The sequence below is a fragment of the Hyla sarda genome, chromosome 4, assembly GCF_029499605.1.
Source record: "Hyla sarda isolate aHylSar1 chromosome 4, aHylSar1.hap1, whole genome shotgun sequence".
Lineage (NCBI taxonomy): Eukaryota > Metazoa > Chordata > Amphibia > Anura > Hylidae > Hyla > Hyla sarda.
Genome location: NC_079192.1, coordinates 397,439,913 through 397,458,016, shown reverse-complemented (window position 1 = coordinate 397,458,016; position 18,104 = coordinate 397,439,913). Strand labels below are relative to the sequence as shown.

The 18,104-nt window shown below is 40.4% G+C and overlaps 1 protein-coding gene across 7 annotated transcripts in view; it reads right to left on the bottom strand.

Annotated features, from left to right (window-relative positions):
- The window catches only part of TSPAN9 (tetraspanin 9), a 468,673-nt gene that overhangs the window by 14,161 nt on the left and 436,408 nt on the right, over positions 1 to 18,104 (bottom strand). For all 7 annotated transcript variants that reach the window (XM_056517265.1, XM_056517266.1, XM_056517268.1 and 4 more), the window contains 3 exons: positions 7,616 to 7,717; positions 7,396 to 7,527; positions 5,346 to 5,429 (listed from right to left, as the gene is read on the bottom strand). In XM_056517265.1, the coding sequence (XP_056373240.1) occupies positions 5,346 to 5,429; positions 7,396 to 7,527; positions 7,616 to 7,717 (318 nt within the window). The remainder of the gene's footprint in view (positions 1 to 5,345; positions 5,430 to 7,395; positions 7,528 to 7,615; positions 7,718 to 18,104) is intronic.

The following is an 18,104-nucleotide window of genomic DNA, read 5'->3' as shown; positions in this document are numbered from 1 at the left end:
GCGAGGTCAGCGATTTAAAGGCTGCTATTGGCTTTTGGGGTACCATTCATGTGTCATGTGCTGAGTATAGTGCCTTCCATTTTAATTGGCACCATGGGGGAGATTTATCAAAACCCGTCCAAAGAAAAAAGTTGCTGAGTTGCCCATAGCAACCAACCAGATAGCTTCTTTCATTTCTTCATTTCTAATTTTTTTTATTGAAAGAAGCGATCTGATTGGTTGCTATGGGCAACTCAGCTACTTTTCCTCTGGGCAGGTTTTGATAAATCTCCCCCCCCCCCCCCCCCATGTGGCCATGCCTGTGACACCATCATGAATGGAAAGGATTAGCTTCAACGGAAGAAACCGGCTCACACGGCGCTGACCGACCAGGACCGTCAGGAAGATAAGAATGGACTCTAACCAGGATGCTACGCATTTCGCTGCGCATGTGCAACTTCTTCAGGACTGATAGAGTAGACACAACAGCACAATTATAAAGGTAAGTGTTAACCCCTTAGTATACAAAATAGAAAAACCAAAAGTGAACCCCTTCTATGACTACTCCAATACATATAACAGTACGTTGTTATTTTTAAATATTTTTTTTTTCAATTGTAAGTTGTTATTTTTAATGTATGCATGTTATATTTATAGTATGTCATATTTTATAATATTTTATATTCAGTATATGTTGTTTTCTTTATATTTATATTTTTTCAGTGTTTGCTGTGTTAGCACTTATTATATACTTGTTATATATATTGGAGTAGTCATAGAAGGGGTTAACTTTTGGTTTCCCCATTATTTCTACTAAAGGGTTAACTCTTAACTTTATAAGTGTGCTGTTGTGTCTACTCTGTTATGCCTGAAGAAGCTGCGCATGTACAGCGAAACGCGTTGCATCCTGGTTATTAAAGTCCATTCTTATCCTCCTGACTGTGTCCTGGTCAGTCAGACAAATACAACACTACAAAAATCCGAAGAAGTCACTGGACTAAGAGCCATATGTCCAACTATATAGACAGATCATCAAGATCAAAATAAATGAACCCATAAGCTCTGGAATCATTGGCTACTGCGCACTTTACGATTTTCCCCACAATGCGGTATGGTTGTCACGGCTCAGAGGTTATGTAGCCTCGACCATAACTCTTCAAAGACGCCGGCTTCTATCTTTAGAAAATGTATCAGCCGAAAGGTTCATCTTCGTAAAGGTTAAACGAGGCATACATTACCCGTCCACGAGCCGCACACACACCGCACACCGTCTTATGCTTCATATACATCTCACACCAAAAGTATTTGGCTTTAAATAAAGCTCAATTGAGCTTATAAACAATAAAGAAAAAGTGAGCCGCTTTAGGCAAATTTCGGCTCCTGCGTGCTCCATTGAGGCCGGATTAGTTAAATAACAGTATCTGCATAGAAGTGCTATAAAGGCAACCATCCGGACAGGAACAGCACATACTACCCAGAAATATACCTGCAATATACTGCACTGAAATCCACTACTGTCCTAATGTGGCAGCACAGAATATATATATATCTCTATCTATCTCATATCTATCTATCTCATATTTATCTATCTATCTATTTCATATCTATCTATCTCATATCTATCTATCTCATATCTATCTATCTATTTCATATCTATCTATCTATCTCATATTTATCTATCTCATATCTATCTATCTATCTCATATCTATCTATCTATCTCATATCTATCTATCTATCTATCTATCTATCTATCTATCTATCTATCTATCTAAAGTCCAAATATGAACAGCACATCAAGAAAGATAGGTCGTTTTGAACGGGGTGCAAGCATACTTGGAGCCTCGGTCGCCGGTTCCTCAATCCATAAAGTACAAATAGATGCAGCACACCACAACTTGAAAATCACGGTGCAAAATTTATTCCATAGTGTATTCCAATAGACAACGTTTCACTGGCCTCACGCCTCACAGCCTTGAAAAAGCCAGCGTGAGGCGGGTGAAACGTTGTCTATTGGAATACACTATGAAATAAATTTTGCACCGTGATTTTCAAGTTGTGGTGTGCTGCATCTATTTGTACTTTATCTATTTATCTATCTATCTCATATCTATCTATCTCATATCTATCTATCTATCTCATATTTATCTATCTTATATCTATCTATTTCATACCTATCTATCTATCTCATATTTATCTATCTATCTATCTCATATCTAGCTAATATATATCTATCTATTTCATATCTATCTATCTCATACCTATCTATCTCATACCTATCTATCTATCTATCTATCTCATGTCTATCTATCTATCTATCTCATATCTATCTATCTCATATTTATCTATCTATCTTATATCTATTTATCTATCTATTTCATATCTATCTATCTCATATTTATCTATCTATCTCATATCTATCTAATATATATCTGTCTATCTCATATCTATCTCATATCTATCTATCTATCTATCTCATATCTATCTATCTCATATCTGTCTATCTCATATCTGTATATCTCATATCTATCTATCTATCTATCTATCTCTCTCATATCTATCTATCTCATATCTATCTCATATCTATCTCCTATCTATCTCATATCTATCTATCTATCTATCTATCTCATATCTATCTATCTATCTATCTCAAATCTATCTCATATCTATCTATCTCATATCTATCTATATATCTATCTATCTATCTATCTATCTATCTATCTTCTATCTATCTATGTATCTATCTCATATCTATCTATCTCATATCTATCTATCTATCTTATATCTATCTCATATCTATCTATCTCATATCTATCTATCTCATATCTATCTATCTATCTCTCTCATATCTATCTATCTATCTATCTATCTATCTCATATCTATCTATCTATCTATCTCATATCTATCTATCTATCTATCTCATATTTATCTATCTATCTATCTATCTCATATCTATCTATCTCATATCTATATATCTATCTCATATCTATGTATCTATCTCATATCTATCTATCTATCTATCTATCTATCTATCTATCTCTTTATCTCATATCTATCTATCTCATATCTATCTATCTATCTATCTATCTATCTCATATCTATCTATCTATCTCATATCTATCTATCTATCTCATATCTATCTATCTATCTGTCTGTATGTCTATCTATCTCATATCTATCTATATATCTCATATCTATCTATCTATCCCATATCTATCTATCTATCTGTTTATCTATCTCATATCTATCTATCAATCTCATATCTATCTATTTATCTCATATCTATCTATCTATTTCATATCTATCTCATATCTATCTATCTATCTATCTATCTCATATCTATCTATCTCATATCTATCTATCTTATATCTATTTATCTCATAACTATCTATCTTTCTCATATCTATCTATCTATCTATCTATCTATCTATCTCATATCTATCTATCTATCTCATATCTATCTCATATTTATCTAGCTATCTATCTACCTATCTCATATCTACCTATCTCATATCTATCTATCTATCTATCTATCTCATATCTATCTATCTATCTATCTTATATAAATCTATCTTATATCTATTTATCTCACATCTATCTATCTCATATCTATCTATCTATCTATCTCATATCTATCTCATATTTATCTATCTATCTACCTATCTCATATCTACCTATCTCATATCTATCTATCTATCTATCTCATATCTATCTATCTATCTTATATAAATCTATCTTATATCTATTTATCTCATATCTATCTATCTCATATCTATCTATCTCATATCTATCTATCTATCTATCTATCTATTTATCTCCTCTCTACACAGGCAGTGTACAATATTGTCTTGTTGACTCCAGCCCGTACAGCATCTGTGCTGACTTTAATCTGAAATTATATCTACAAAGGGTAACAACCATTTTCTTGCTGCCCCTAAACTGATTTCTCGGGGAAAATCCTACATTCTATAAATGGAAACCTTTACCGAGGAGTTTACTGTATATTAGGTTGGATTTGTTTTAACATGTTCACTTCTGGATTGTTTATGTTAAAGGGATCATAGCAGATAAGGTAGATTGTGAATTCATATTCATGATCCACATCGATTACTGAGCAACTACTAATATAGTCCTGGAGGACCAAGGCCATCTATGCATTACATCAACAACATATTATCGCAACATTAACTGTGTTATACTTAAGTTCTCCTGTAGGGGTGCTGTAGGGGAATTGAACACTTGCTGCCAGGTTCCCACACTGATCACAGCTGATCATTAAAGGTCAGGACACTTTGTAGTCATCTAATTTTCAGTAATTCCTTTTAGAAAGCAAATTCATACATCTTAATATGGACTATTAAGTGATCAGAAATGACCAAGGGGGTCAAGTGGGTTCGAAAGGGTTGTCACATAAGGCCGGTTTTATTGAACGTTACAACTCTTCCCCAACAGATGCTATTGAGAGAGAAGTAGGGGGCGTGTTGGATTTTAACTGGCTCATCCTTTTGTTCTCAGAGAGATAAGCCGTCACCAGAGGAGTCTGGCAGTAGCTTACCCCTCTTTCTTCATTCAGAACATGTAAACTCTGGACCTAGCAGAACATTCATGAGTATGAAGAGATAGGCCAACAGCTATCCCATGTGTATGGGTACCCATATACCCATGATCTCCTCTACAATAGGAGATTTTAATCTAAATGTCCCCAAACAATATACACTCTAATTAGGGATGAGTTCTTGGACTATGGACGACGTAGTACTTGACGGTCTGGTGAGTCATATGTATTACAGTCAAAGCAAACTTTCTCTATATGTGATATTCCTTGAGGTTCCTTGGTTACACCAGAGGGCCCAACTTCTAGAGATAAAGAAGATGTGCACATCCACTTGTTGCCATTATTGTACCCATAGCACATATCATCAATAAAATCTCAATCATCAATGGGAATCATTGGTTCCAAGTCATTGGTTCCAAAGAAACCTTAGGTCCTTAAAGGGGTAGTCCAATGCCCCAGCCTTCTGTTCAGAAGGCTTGGAGCATCAGCTGCGATGTCATGACCACACCCTCTCTTGACTTCATGCCATGCCCCCTTCATTGATGTCTATGGGAGGAGGCGTGACGAGTCACGCCTCCTCCCATAGACATCAATGGAGGGGGCGTGGCATGATGTCATGAGGGGCCGTGGGCGTGACGTCACGACCACAGCTCCAAGCCTTTTAAACCGGATGTTCAGGAGGCTGGGGCATGGTTGTATCCCATTAAGGTTCCATTTTTGTATCCAAGCCTTGGCCCCCCTGGAGGTCCTTGGGGCCCGTTGACCCTGAATTTTTTACTGAACAAGATAACAACCAAAACCAGCCCACATACCTGTATTATGAGTATACACATCCCAATTGTACCAAGAACATGCTTGTTGTCATCAAACCACATCTTCACTTTCTCATAACAACCCTACAGGTCAAAGCAAACATCAGAATTAATTGATATCTATTGTGGCATTTCTCTAAGGAAAAATGTGGTTATCCTTGATCTGTTTCATTCAATAGTACTTGAAAAAAAAATAAAAAAAATACATAAAACGGCTAAAAAATGTAATAGCAATAATTTACTCTAGAAGAAATATGTCTAAGCATTTACACAATGTTCCAGCAAGAGGTGAAGACAGTGAATACATGAGGACAAGATAACATTTCGTTACATAGCTTTTTTATTTTTATTTCAAAGAGTCTTAAAGGTGTTGCAATGAGGTGTACTTTCTTTTTTAACCAAAACAGTGCCATTCTTGTCCATAGGCTGAGCATCTTAATGAAACGCAGACTCTTTCAAGTTAAAGGAGTACTGTGACATAGGATAACTTATGCCCTATCCAAGATATCGGAGATATCTATGGGGGTCGGCCACGCCCCCTCGTGACGTCATGCCATGCCCTGTCAATGCAAGTCTATGGGAGGGGGCTTGATGGCCACCACTCCCCCTCCCAAAGACTTGCATTGAAGGGGCGTAGTATGATGTCCTGAGGCGTGTGGCCGACCCCCGCAGCACGAGCATACAGCGTTCAGAACTAAATGTTCCGATCACTGGCCAGTCGAGTACCCCTTTATTGGGGCTTAGCTGAAATACTCCACAAAATCTATGAACAAGAGTTGTGCTGTTTTTAGGAAAAACAGCTCCACTTGGACCATAATTTCTTGTTGAATGTAACTCTCTTATCGAGTTTTTCTTATTCAAGTTAGTTGGGTGTTAATGCTTGAGTGGTGAGGTTCTTCCACTTCAAAAATACCACTTTGATGTATAGGCAGGTAGCTGTGCTAAAAGGGCCTACAACATAAAGCCAAGAAAACTATGGCAATTGGCTCAATTCAAGACTCAAAGATTTTTGCATTGAATGTGTCAATCAATATATATACTGTATATATATATATATATATATATATATATATATATATATATATATATATGTATTCTCCTTAGGGAGGAGCACCGCTTCCAGTGTAGAACGGAGATTCAAAAAGGCCATTAGCACTTCGTGGGCTTTCTGGGTAAGGAAAGCCCATGGAGTGCTAATGGCCTTTTTGAATCTCCGTTCTACACGGGAAGCGATGCTCCTCCCTAAGGAGAATAATTGCCCCTTTTAGCTAGTCACAGGCCTCTCACCTCAGCCAAGCCAGAACACCCTGCTCTGTACTGATGAGGGGCAAGGACCCCGAAACAGATGTCTGCAGAGGGGTCTTCCTCCCTTCTGGGGAGAATTCTGGCTTGGCATAAATCCCAATCAGTTTCTGAGACTTCGTAACTGGAACCAGAGCTGATCTTAGGGCACGATACCTGAGAAGGTGGTGTGATGAACTCTTTTGCATATTCCTTATATATTTGTTTCAATTTTAGGTCTTCAAAACTTTAACCTTATTCCCAACTAGGCAGAAAACTTTCCAGACAGACCATGCCTAGGTACAGATCCTACACTATAAATAAAACCTGGTCTGCAGATTCTTAAAGGGGTACTCCGCCCCTAGACATCTTATCCCCTATCCAAAGGATAGGGGATAAGATGTCTGATTGCGGGGGTCCCACCGCTGTGGACCTCCATGATCTTCCTGCTGCACCCGGCGTCCATTAGATCTCGACTTCACTCCGTGCCAGATGACTGGCGATGCAGGGCGGAGGCTTGTGACATCACAGCCACGCCCCACTCGTGATGTCACGGCCACGCCCCCTCAATGCAAGTCTATGGGAGGGGGCGTGGCGTCTTATCTCCTATCCTTTGGATAGGGGATAAGATGTCTAGGGGCGGAGTACCCCTTTAACAGTAACAAGGGTCCCACCACCTGGGGCCTCAGAACATTTGCCATAATAAAAAACAGTCTAATCAGTCTAACAGTCTATGTCCCCAAGGTAACCAGGTCCAACTCATACTCACTGTCTTCCATACTAAGCTGGTCGAATTATGGCCACAATCCTGAGAGTTCTCCATGCAGCATCGATCAGGAACTGTGTTCTCTCCCAGCACCGGATACCAATCGGTATAATCTGTCACACCGCAACAGTGCATCTGAAATAAACCCGAATAACCACATAAATATCTCCCGACATGTACGCCGTGCGCTACGAACGCACACATGAAAATCAAAAACACCTACTTCTGCCTGAATAATGTTCCAAGCGTTTTTCAGCCCAACATTGTTTTCCGTATTGTAAAGCAATAAACCGTCTTTCAAATCCTGCTTTGCATTCTCATTGACCTGCAAAAGAAAAAGGAAAAAGTTAGAGATTTTCACTAGGAGCAACACTAGACCTTTTCCTCCATGGGCCTCTGGCTCATTTTTGTCCATGCCCTTTTCTATAAAATAAAATAAAAATAAAGCCACCAAAATGTCAAACCGAAAAGTATAATAAACCCACATACATAGTAACACAGTTCAAAAGGTTAATAAAAGACACTATCAAGTTCAACCTCTAACCCTACTGTAATGATTCAGAGGATGCCAATTGCTCCATACTAGGGATAAAAATTCCCTCACAATTCTAAATGTATCATTTAAAAACAAAAAATTCCAGGATCAACATCACACATATAGAAATCTATTAAAGGTGTTCTCCGCCCCTAGACATCTTATCCCCTATCCAAAGGATAGGGGATAAGATGTCTGATCACAAGGTCTCCGTGATGCACCTGGCGTTCGCTTAGAGCGTCAGGTGCAGCGCTGGAGGCTCGTGATGTCATGGCCACACCTCCTCAATGCAAGTCTATGGGAGGGGGCGTGACGGCCATCACGCCCCCTCCCATAGACTTACTTTGAGGGTGTGTGGCTGTGACATCACTAACAGGGCGTGGCCGTGACGTCATGAGCATGCGCCTTGCATTGCCAATCATCAGATGTCTGGGGTGTCACAGCCAAGATCGCGGAGGTTGCCAGCGGTGGGATCCATGCGATCAGACATCTTATCCCCTATCCTTTGGATAGGGGATAAGATATCTAGGGGCAGAGTACCCCTTTAACCACGGCTTGTAAAATTTTTATGGAGTTATCGAGGCCCATCTTGAACCTATTTAATAATTCAACCATCACAGCTTCATGTGGCAGAGTGTTCCATAGTTTCGCTGCTCTTACAGAAAAGAATCCGCATTTGTGTTGATGGTGAAACCTACTTCCTCTAGACATGATCCGAGAGAAGCAACTGGCCAGAAAGTTAAATAGATTTGTAAATTACTTCTATTTAAAAATCTTAACCCTTCCACTACTTTTCAGTTGCTGTATGCTCCACAGGAATATCCTTTCTGTCTGACCACAGTGCTCTCTGCTGACACCTCTGTTCCTTTTAGGAACTGTCCAGAGTAGAAGCAAGTCCCCATAGCAAACCTATACTGCTCTGGACAGTTGGACAGTAAAATGGACAGAGGGGTCAGCAGAGAGCAGTGTGGTCAGGCAAAAAGGAAATTCAAAAATTAAAGAACTTCCTGTGGAGCAAATAGCAGCTGATATGTACTGGAAGGATTAAGATTTTTTAAATAGAAGTAATTTACAAATCTGTTTAACTTTCTGGCACCAGTTGATTTAAAAAATTTTTTTTTTCCAGGGAAGTACCCCTTCAATGCCCACAAGCCTTCTGTACGCAGGAAGTATTTCACATCAAGGACAAACAAGTCCCCCAGTTACTGAGCTATAACCCCCCAAAGAAGAAGTCTGTGTTGTGTTATCCAAGATAACTTCATCTGCGTAAGGTTGTAGCTCAGTATCCTGGTGATTTTTTTTTTGCCCTTGATGTGAAATGTTCCTTGATGCCGACCTGTGATTGGGGAAACCTTTTAAGGCGGCTGCCCCTCACAGAAGCCTGGACCATCATCGGATTATAATTGTTAATAACAAAATGTCACCGTCATGTTGTGTTATTTTTTAAATAGTTTTTTAGTTCCAGTTGTGCACAGTACATTATGGTATCTCCCATGTAGTTGAAAAGACAAGGGTTTGGTACCCATGTCCTCACTCGACCCTGCAAGGTGAAAGCCACTAGGTACCTGCATACTCTTTCACGAAGTACTAAACAGTGTTACTCTATGAGTTGATCTTATCTGTTTTTTTCATATGCTTACCTCCCTGAAACATCAGGAATATGAGCACGTAATACTTAATGTTCCCTGTGGGGGCACTGTAGGGAAATCGAACACTGTCAGGTGCTTCTGCAGAATACAGCTGTTCAAGGCCAATGTAACAGGAGGCTTTTATTTCAGTTTACTATAGGGAAGTTTGCTGACAAAAATGGAAAAAATACCTACAAATAAATATATATATATATATATATATATATATATATATATATATATGTAATGTCCCAGTACAGGATATAACCCTGTACAGTACTTAGGCCCTGTCAGGTTGAGTCCCTCATTGTCCTAGGGGCTCTCCTGCAGTGTCTCCCCCAGTATTGAAGTTAGTGTTACTGTGTATAGTCAGTAGTATAATGTTATGTACTATGCGTATAAAGTATAAAGGAGCTTTGGAGGTATCACATGTTATGTTCACATGATGTGTTATGTTACCCAGAGAGCACCAGTTGACAACCTGACCTGCAGCTTCACCTATGGGCTTCTGGCTCAGCCCCCCTTTATAAGAAGGGGAGCCATTACAATCTCTCTCTTTGGCTCTTTTGCTCTTTGGCTCTTATCACTCTTGCGGAGGAACAGCAAAGCACAGACACCTCAGACACCTGAGGAAAAGCACAGACACCTCAGATCCAGCATCCAGTACACCTGGAGGCCTCAAGCCTGCATATGTCAGTAAGTCCAGCCATCTATGTATACTGTCTCTACCTACAACCAAGTCAAGTTACCAGTCAAGTCAATTATAGTCAGAGTGGCTGCATGGAAATCTGGAAGCATGGAAGTATTGCAACCCCAAGCAAGCTGCAGGGCTTTTTCCATGTTACTGGCTGACTCTCTGGGATTCTGGCCTAGCTGTAATGACTATTAGTGTTTTTTATTCGCAAATATCGCATATTCGCGAATATAGCACTATATATTCGTAATTACGAATATTCATTTTTTTGTTTTTTTTTCTTCACAGTACACATCACAGTGATCACCCCTCTCTGCTTCCAGCTTGTGTGGTGTAAAGAAGGCTTTTGCGAATTTTCGCTTATCCTAATTTTCGCATTTGCGAATTTTCGGTTAGTCTAATTTTCGCATATGGTAATTTTCGCATATGTTAATTTTCGCATTTACGAATTGTTGTTTATATTAATTTTCGCATTTGCGAATTATCGCTTATACTAATTTTCGCATGTTAATTTCCGTATATGTTAATTTTCGCATGTGCGAATTTTTGTGTATGCGATTGTTCGCATATACGAAAATAAAACGCGAATATTACTAATATGCAAATTTAGCAAATATATGACGAATATTCGTCCATATATTCGCGAAATATCGCGAATTCGAATATGGCCTATGCCGCTCAACACTAATGACTATAACAACTGTATGACCTCAGTAAAGCCTCCGTCAACCATAACCTGGTCGTGGACCCTTCTTGCCCTGCCTAACCTTGGGATAACAGGGATATCGTTTGGGTGGTTACCGATCCCCACAAACCATTCTGGAGTCACGAACATTAGGGGTTAATAACATCTTGCCCCTGGGGTTAATACCATCTGCCCCATCCACCCTTCACGCCCCGTGATCACCCCACAACTTTGGCATTACCATATATATATAAATAAATAAAATTGAAAAAAGAAAAAAATCTATTTCTATTTCCCACTGCCCTTTTAATAGCCCGTTAGGTCACAGCAATAAGGAAAAAATGTCCTTGAGAATTGATAGATGAGAGCGATCCGATTTATTTATGGGATTCCGATTTGTAGACACTAATGGTTTCACAAAACAAATACATCACTCGATGTTATGGGAAAACGAGGAAGAGAAAAATGCACTGTACACGACCGGGTTTCCACGTAAAAGAAAATAGAAATATTCTCAGAATGACCTTTACACAACTTTACAAAGTCAAATATATGAGCTGTGACAGCGTGAATACTTTCCACAATGGGTTTCTAAAATAACTGGTCACTTGAAAGCGGGCAACGGTTCATCCAAAAATCCTATGTAACCTACATTTCTTTGCCGGCTAATGCTCTCAATGGCGGCAGCGTCAGAGGAGTGTTTCTCAATTAATGTGCAGTGGAGCGTGCTTAATGCAAGGTTTGTGAACCAAGCGCTCCTGATATGAAAAACCAATTGTGCATTGCTCTCAACTTATGGACAATAAACATCTGGATTTTATAAAGTCCCCATTTCACATGTTAGTTTATTTTCGAGAATCGTTTGTACGGGGGGGGAGGGACTTGTAAAAAGTTAAGTCATTCAGGAATAATTGGAATTAATTGCATAGTGGAAAATAACATCCCCTATTCCAAAGGATAGGGGATAAGCAATCTCCTTTTGGGAGCCCCGGCTCTTCCACAGCAATGATTCGGGGTCGACACGCCCACCCTCTTTTTCACCCTCTCTATGGGAGAGCCAAAGCACTGTACTTGGGTATCTCTGGCTCTCCGATGCATGGAGCCCCCACGATCTGATACTTATCCTCTATCCTTTGGTTAAGGGATACATTTTGCTGAACTACTCCTTTAACAGATAAGACATTTAATGACAGTTCTCTGGACCTATTGGAGGCCTAAAAAGGTCAGGATAGCAACTCCTCAGGGGTGGAGTTTAATCACTTACTGACTAGGGTAATGGTTGCTGAATGGTGCATGAAAATATACTTTCTGGTAGTGCCCCATGGGATCAAAGTATGGAAATGAGCTTTCCTTCAGAATGAAGAAAACTATCTTGTACCAGCCAAATCAGAGTCTCAACCCATCTCTAAACCATCTGTCTAGCCAACCTGTACCATACTCTATAATGGCAAGGGTGCAAGATCTCGAAACTACTGTCTAGGTGGGTGACTCTTTTGGAGTATTTTTTTTTTTTTTTTTTTTAAGTTTTAGCTCATTTTCTTTCATGACAGCTACTTTAAAGGGAATGTAACATCTAGATTTTTTAGCTGATTGGAGCTTGATACAGAAACTTCTTCATTTTTCTAATCTGTTCCTACTTTTTTGTTTTAGATGATACATTTTTTAGTTTTGCCATTCCTTTACTGAAGTAATTTAATAATGCAGTCTACATTTCCCATGAATCCTCTGGCTAAGGGTGTGGTGTTTTATCACTGCAGCTGTTCATCTAATCAGGCTGCTGGTGCTGGAGATCACCCAGGTTAACTCGTTAGACTCATAAGTGGGTTGAGGTCAGTTCACATTGTGCAGTTTTGGTGCATTTTGTTACTCGAAGAGGGAGATTTTTCAAAACCTGTCCAGAGGAAAAGTTGCTGAGTTGTCCATAGCAACCAATCAGATCGCTTCTTTCATTTTTCAGAGGCCTTTTAAAAAAAATGAAAGAAGCGATCTGATTGGTTGCTATAGGCTACTGGACAGGTTTCGATAAATCTCTCCCAAAGTGCGTTTTTTAGAGAACAATTGCCATGAGGCGAAAGCGATTTGACTTATAATTACAATTGAGATGAGCATTTTTCACACTTGTTTACTGCATTTTGGCTGTTTCTGCCATGATTTTCCAAAATCGTGATAAGAATGACAAATTTTCACCATAATTTGCACAGTTGCAGTAAAATATTAACATTTTGCCAAAATCACAGCAAAAACTGTTGTAACACAGCAAAAAACTCAACATGCTAACACAGCCTCAGGGAAGTTATAACTACTACCATATATATCCTGATCCCATAGAGATAGCATATAGAGCTGGGTGTGGAGGGGTCTGGGAGCTATTAGGAGGGATCTGGTAGGTGATGATGTCATCTTGTAGTTGACAGGAAGTCAGACTGACATCCTGCTCTGACACATTAAGCACTGTGATTCTGTGAATCAGACTTGTGATCACATGACTAAGGCTGGGTCCACACTACGTTTTGCCCCATACGGGAGCGCATACGGCAGGGGGGAGCTAAAAGCTCGCGCTCCCGTATGTGACCGTATGCGCTCCCGTATGTCATTCATTTCAATGAGCCGACCGGAGTGAAACGTTCGGTCCGGTCGGCTCATTTTTGCGCCGTATGCGCTTTTACAACCGGACCTAAAACTGTGGTCAACCACGGTTTTAGGTCCGGTTGTAAAAGCGCATACGGCGCAAAAATGAGCCGACCGGACCGAACGTTTCACTCCGGTCGGCTCATTGAAATGAATGACATACGGGAGCGCATACGGTCACATACGGGAGCGCGAGCTTTTAGCTCCCCCCTGCCGTATGCGCTCCCGTATGGGACAAAACGTAGTGTGGACCCAGCCTAAGTTGTGGTAATAAAATACATTGATGCAGCTACACTGGTATAAAACAAATGTTGCTGTATGACTAGTGATGGTGAGCGTGCATGATATGGGCATAAATGCTATGATGTTAAAGATAACAACTTGAAGCCATAAATTCTCTAGGACCCAATGCAAAATCTGTAACAGGCCCCATGTCTATCATTTGCCATTCATACTACTGGTGTCATCTTATGGGACCCCCTCAGTAACTAGCTTTGCACCCCCTATAGTTACGCCCCTAATGGAATACATCTCAACTGGCCCGGAACAATTCGATTGTCAAAGTAGTGTCACCAAGTCAATACATAAGCAACGTCATAGACCCCCAGTGCGCCACAGTATGGTGCATTGTATAATACAAAGTGTTATAGCCCTGATATTTACCATATGATGGTATATTTTTGGATTTCTACAGACATATGGCCCCATTAAAGGGGTGCTCCGCCCCTAGACATCTTATTCCCTATCCAAAGTATAGGGGATGAGATGTCTGATCGTGGAGGTCCCGCCGCTGGGGACCCCGCTATCTCCTCGCTGCACCTGGCGTTCATTTAGAGCGTCGGGTGTATCGCCGGAGGCTTGTGACGTCACGACCAGGCCCCCTCAATGAAAATCTATCCTCCCATAGACTTGCATTGAGGGGTCATGGCCGTGATGTCACGAGCCACCACCTCGCATCGTCAGTCATCTGGCAAGGAGTGAAGTTCACTCCATGCACCGGAAGTCTGGGGTGCTGCAGCCGAGATCGTGAGGTTCCCAGTGGTGGGACCCCCACAGTCAGACATCTTATCCCCTATCCTTTGTATAAAGGATAAGACGTATAAAGCCGGAATACCCCTATAACTTCCATAGGTGCCATAGCCATGTAGTCGTCATATCCCAGCGCGGAGGTTGTATGCAGTTGGAATATGGTCGTGTATGGGGCTTTTATGCTCCTCCTGCTACTAACAGGAACCTAATTTTTTTTTAGCCGTTAACTTTGATATCCCTGTAAATTTAATGGAGTTTTAATTGGTCTAAATGGGACCTATTACTTGTGCTGTCAGTACAAACACCACACTTTTACTCGGAACCGTTTGCAATAACTTTGAAGTTCTCCTACAGAATTATTAAGTCCCTCAAATCCTGTTAGACGCCGCGGCAATTGCTTCTCCAAATAAGACATCCCTACTAAGAGTCTTCCACTTTGATATGCAAATGAGCCGCTACTTAAATGCCAGAGCGTTGGTAACGATAAGACGGAGTGTTTGTTATTCGCGGCGCTTGTTTCTACCCAAGAAAGATCTTAAAAGCTATAAGGCAGGAGATGAACACAAGTCACTTTCCGTTCTCTTTTCCCCGATTGATAGCGATGGCTTTCGTTCGGCGCATTAACATAAATCTTCCGTCACTTTACTTGTCATTCGGCGCCCACCAAGATGATCTTAAAAATAACAATAGCTTTTCAATACACAGGAATTTAGTTAATAACTATGTCTTAAGCTGGTAAAAAAAAAAAAAAAAGGAATCTGAAATGTGAATATATTTACAAAAGTATCTAAAAAAAAATACAAATACTATGACTTTTATTTTATTTTGCAGTTTTTTCCTTTGTTTGGCGCATTAACAAAAATCTTTCGTCACTTTACTTGTCATTCGGCGCCCATCAAGACGATCTTTTAAATAATAACTTTTCCATCTCCAAAACATTAATAATAACTAAGTTTTTAACTGGCAACAAAGTAAAAAATACAAATACTATAACTTTTACTTTATTTTACAGTTTTTATGCTTTTCAGTGCATTGAAATATATATATATATATATATATATATATATATATATATATATATATTTGCTGCATTTATGACTTTTGCCAGCGTATATGGCTTTCTGCACTTGTGAATCCAGTGGGTATTTTGTGGCCATGGTAGAATATTATAGCAGAAGTTGTGTAGTTCTTTCCAGTCTGACCATAGTGCTGCTGCCACCTTTGTCCGTGTCAGGAACTTTCTAGTCCTTTAACAAACCCCCATAGTAAACCTCTCCTGCTCTGGACAGTTCCTGACATGGACAGAGGTGTCAGCAGAGAGCACTGTGGTCAGACAGAAAAGAACTACACAACTTCCTCTGGAACATGCAGCAGCTGACAAGTACTGGAAGGCTTAAAATTATTTAACTGAAGCAATTTACAATTTTGTTTAAGTTTTTGGCATTAGTTGATTTGGAAACATCCCCCCCTCTGGAGTACCCCTTTAAGATGCCTCTAGTTTCTTGCAATAACTGGACTTGGTCCCATGTGACCACCTTGACAACCAACTCTTATTAGCTTGCTTTAAAGGGGTACTCCGGCAGAAAACACTTTTTTTTTTAAATCAGCTGGTGCCAGAAAGTTAAACAGATTTGTAAATTACTTTTATTAAAAAAATCTTTACCCTTCCAGTACTTTTTAGCAGCTGTATGCTACAGTGGAAATTCTTTTCGTTTTGAATTTCCTTTTTATCTTGTCCACAGTGCTCTCTGCTGACACCTCTGTCCATGTCAGGAACTGTCCAGAGCAGCATAGGTTTGCTATGGGGAGTTTCTCCTGCTCTGGACAGTTCCTGATACGGGCATCAGGTGTCAGCAGAGAGCACTGTGGACAAGACAAAAAAGAAATTCAAAAAGAAAAGAGTTTCCTCTGTAGCATACAGCTGCTAAAAAGTACTGGAAGGGTAAAGATTTTTTTAATAAAAGTAATTTACAAATCTGTTTAACTTTCTGGCACCAGTTGATTTAGAAAAAAAAAGTTTTCCACCAGAGTACCCCTTTAATGAATAATCTTGATCCCATCTACTTTCTGTCGTCCCTCTCTGGTTCTTACTCTGTCTCTATCTCAATTAACAGGTTAACAGAATAAGGCTGGGTCCACACTACGTTTTGTCCCATACGGGAGCGCATACGGCAGGGGGGAGCTAAAAGCTCGCGCTCCCGTATGTTACCGTATGCGCTCCCGTATGTCATTCATTTCAATGAGCCGACCGGAGTGAAACGTTCGGTCCGGTCGGCTCATTTTTGCGCCGTATGCGCTTTTACAACCGGACCTAAAACCGTGGTTGACCACAGTTTTAGGTCCGGTTGTAAAAGCGCATACGGCGCAAAAATGAGCCGACCGGACCGAACGTTTCACTCCGGTCGGCTCATTGAAATGAATGACATACGGGAGCGCATACGGTTACATACGGGAGCGCGAGCTTTTAGCTCCCTCCTGCCGTATGCGCTCCCGTATGGGACAAAACGTAGTGTGGACCCAGCCTTAGTTGGTCATTGGCTAAGTGAGCCGTCACTAACGAGACAGGTATGCCTGGGAAGGTGGGGGGCCGGAACGTTCATTAGGGAAAATCAGGCCCCGTTCTGGAGATTGTGGGGGGTCTCAGCGTTTTTAAAAGCTGGAAAACCTCTTTAACGGGGTACTCTGGTGGAAAACTTTTATTTTTTTTTAAATCAACTGGTGCCAGAAAGTTAAACAGATTTGTAAATTACTTCTATTAAAAAAAATGTATTAAATATATTTACGTCCTGCACCGGCTCCCACGATATGAAGCGGGGTCGCAGCGCGACCCCGCATCACATCGCGTCGGTCCCGGCGCTCATCAACGGCCGGGACCCGCGGCTAATACCAGACATAGCCGATCGCGGCAATGTGCGGTATTAACCCTTTAGAAGCGGCGGTCCTAAAGAGACCGCCGCTTCTAAAGTGAAAGTGAAACTATCCCGGCTAGTCAGTCGGGCTGTTCGGGACCGCCGCGGTGAAATCGCGGCGTCCCGAACAGCTTACAGGACACCGGGAGGGTCCTTACCTGCCTCCTCGTTGTCCGATCGATGAATGACTGCTCCGTGCCTGAGATCCAGGCAGGAGCAGTCAAGCGCCGATAACACTGATCACAGGCGTGTTAATACACGCCAGTGATCTGTGTAAGAGATCAGTGTGTGCAGTGTTATAGGTCCCTATGGGACCTATAACACTGCAAAAAAATTTTAAAAAAAAAAGTGTTAATAAAGGTCATTTAACCCCTTCCCTAATAAAAGTTTGAATCACCCCCCTTTTCCCATAAAAAAATAAAACAGTGTAAATAAAAATAAACATATGTGGTATCGGCGCGTGCGTAAATGTCCAAACTATAAAAATTTATCATTAATTAAACCGCACGGTCAATGGCGTACACGTAAAAAAATTCCAAAGTCCAAAAAAACGTATTTTGGTCACTTTTTATACCATTAAAAAATGAATAAAAAGTGATCAAAA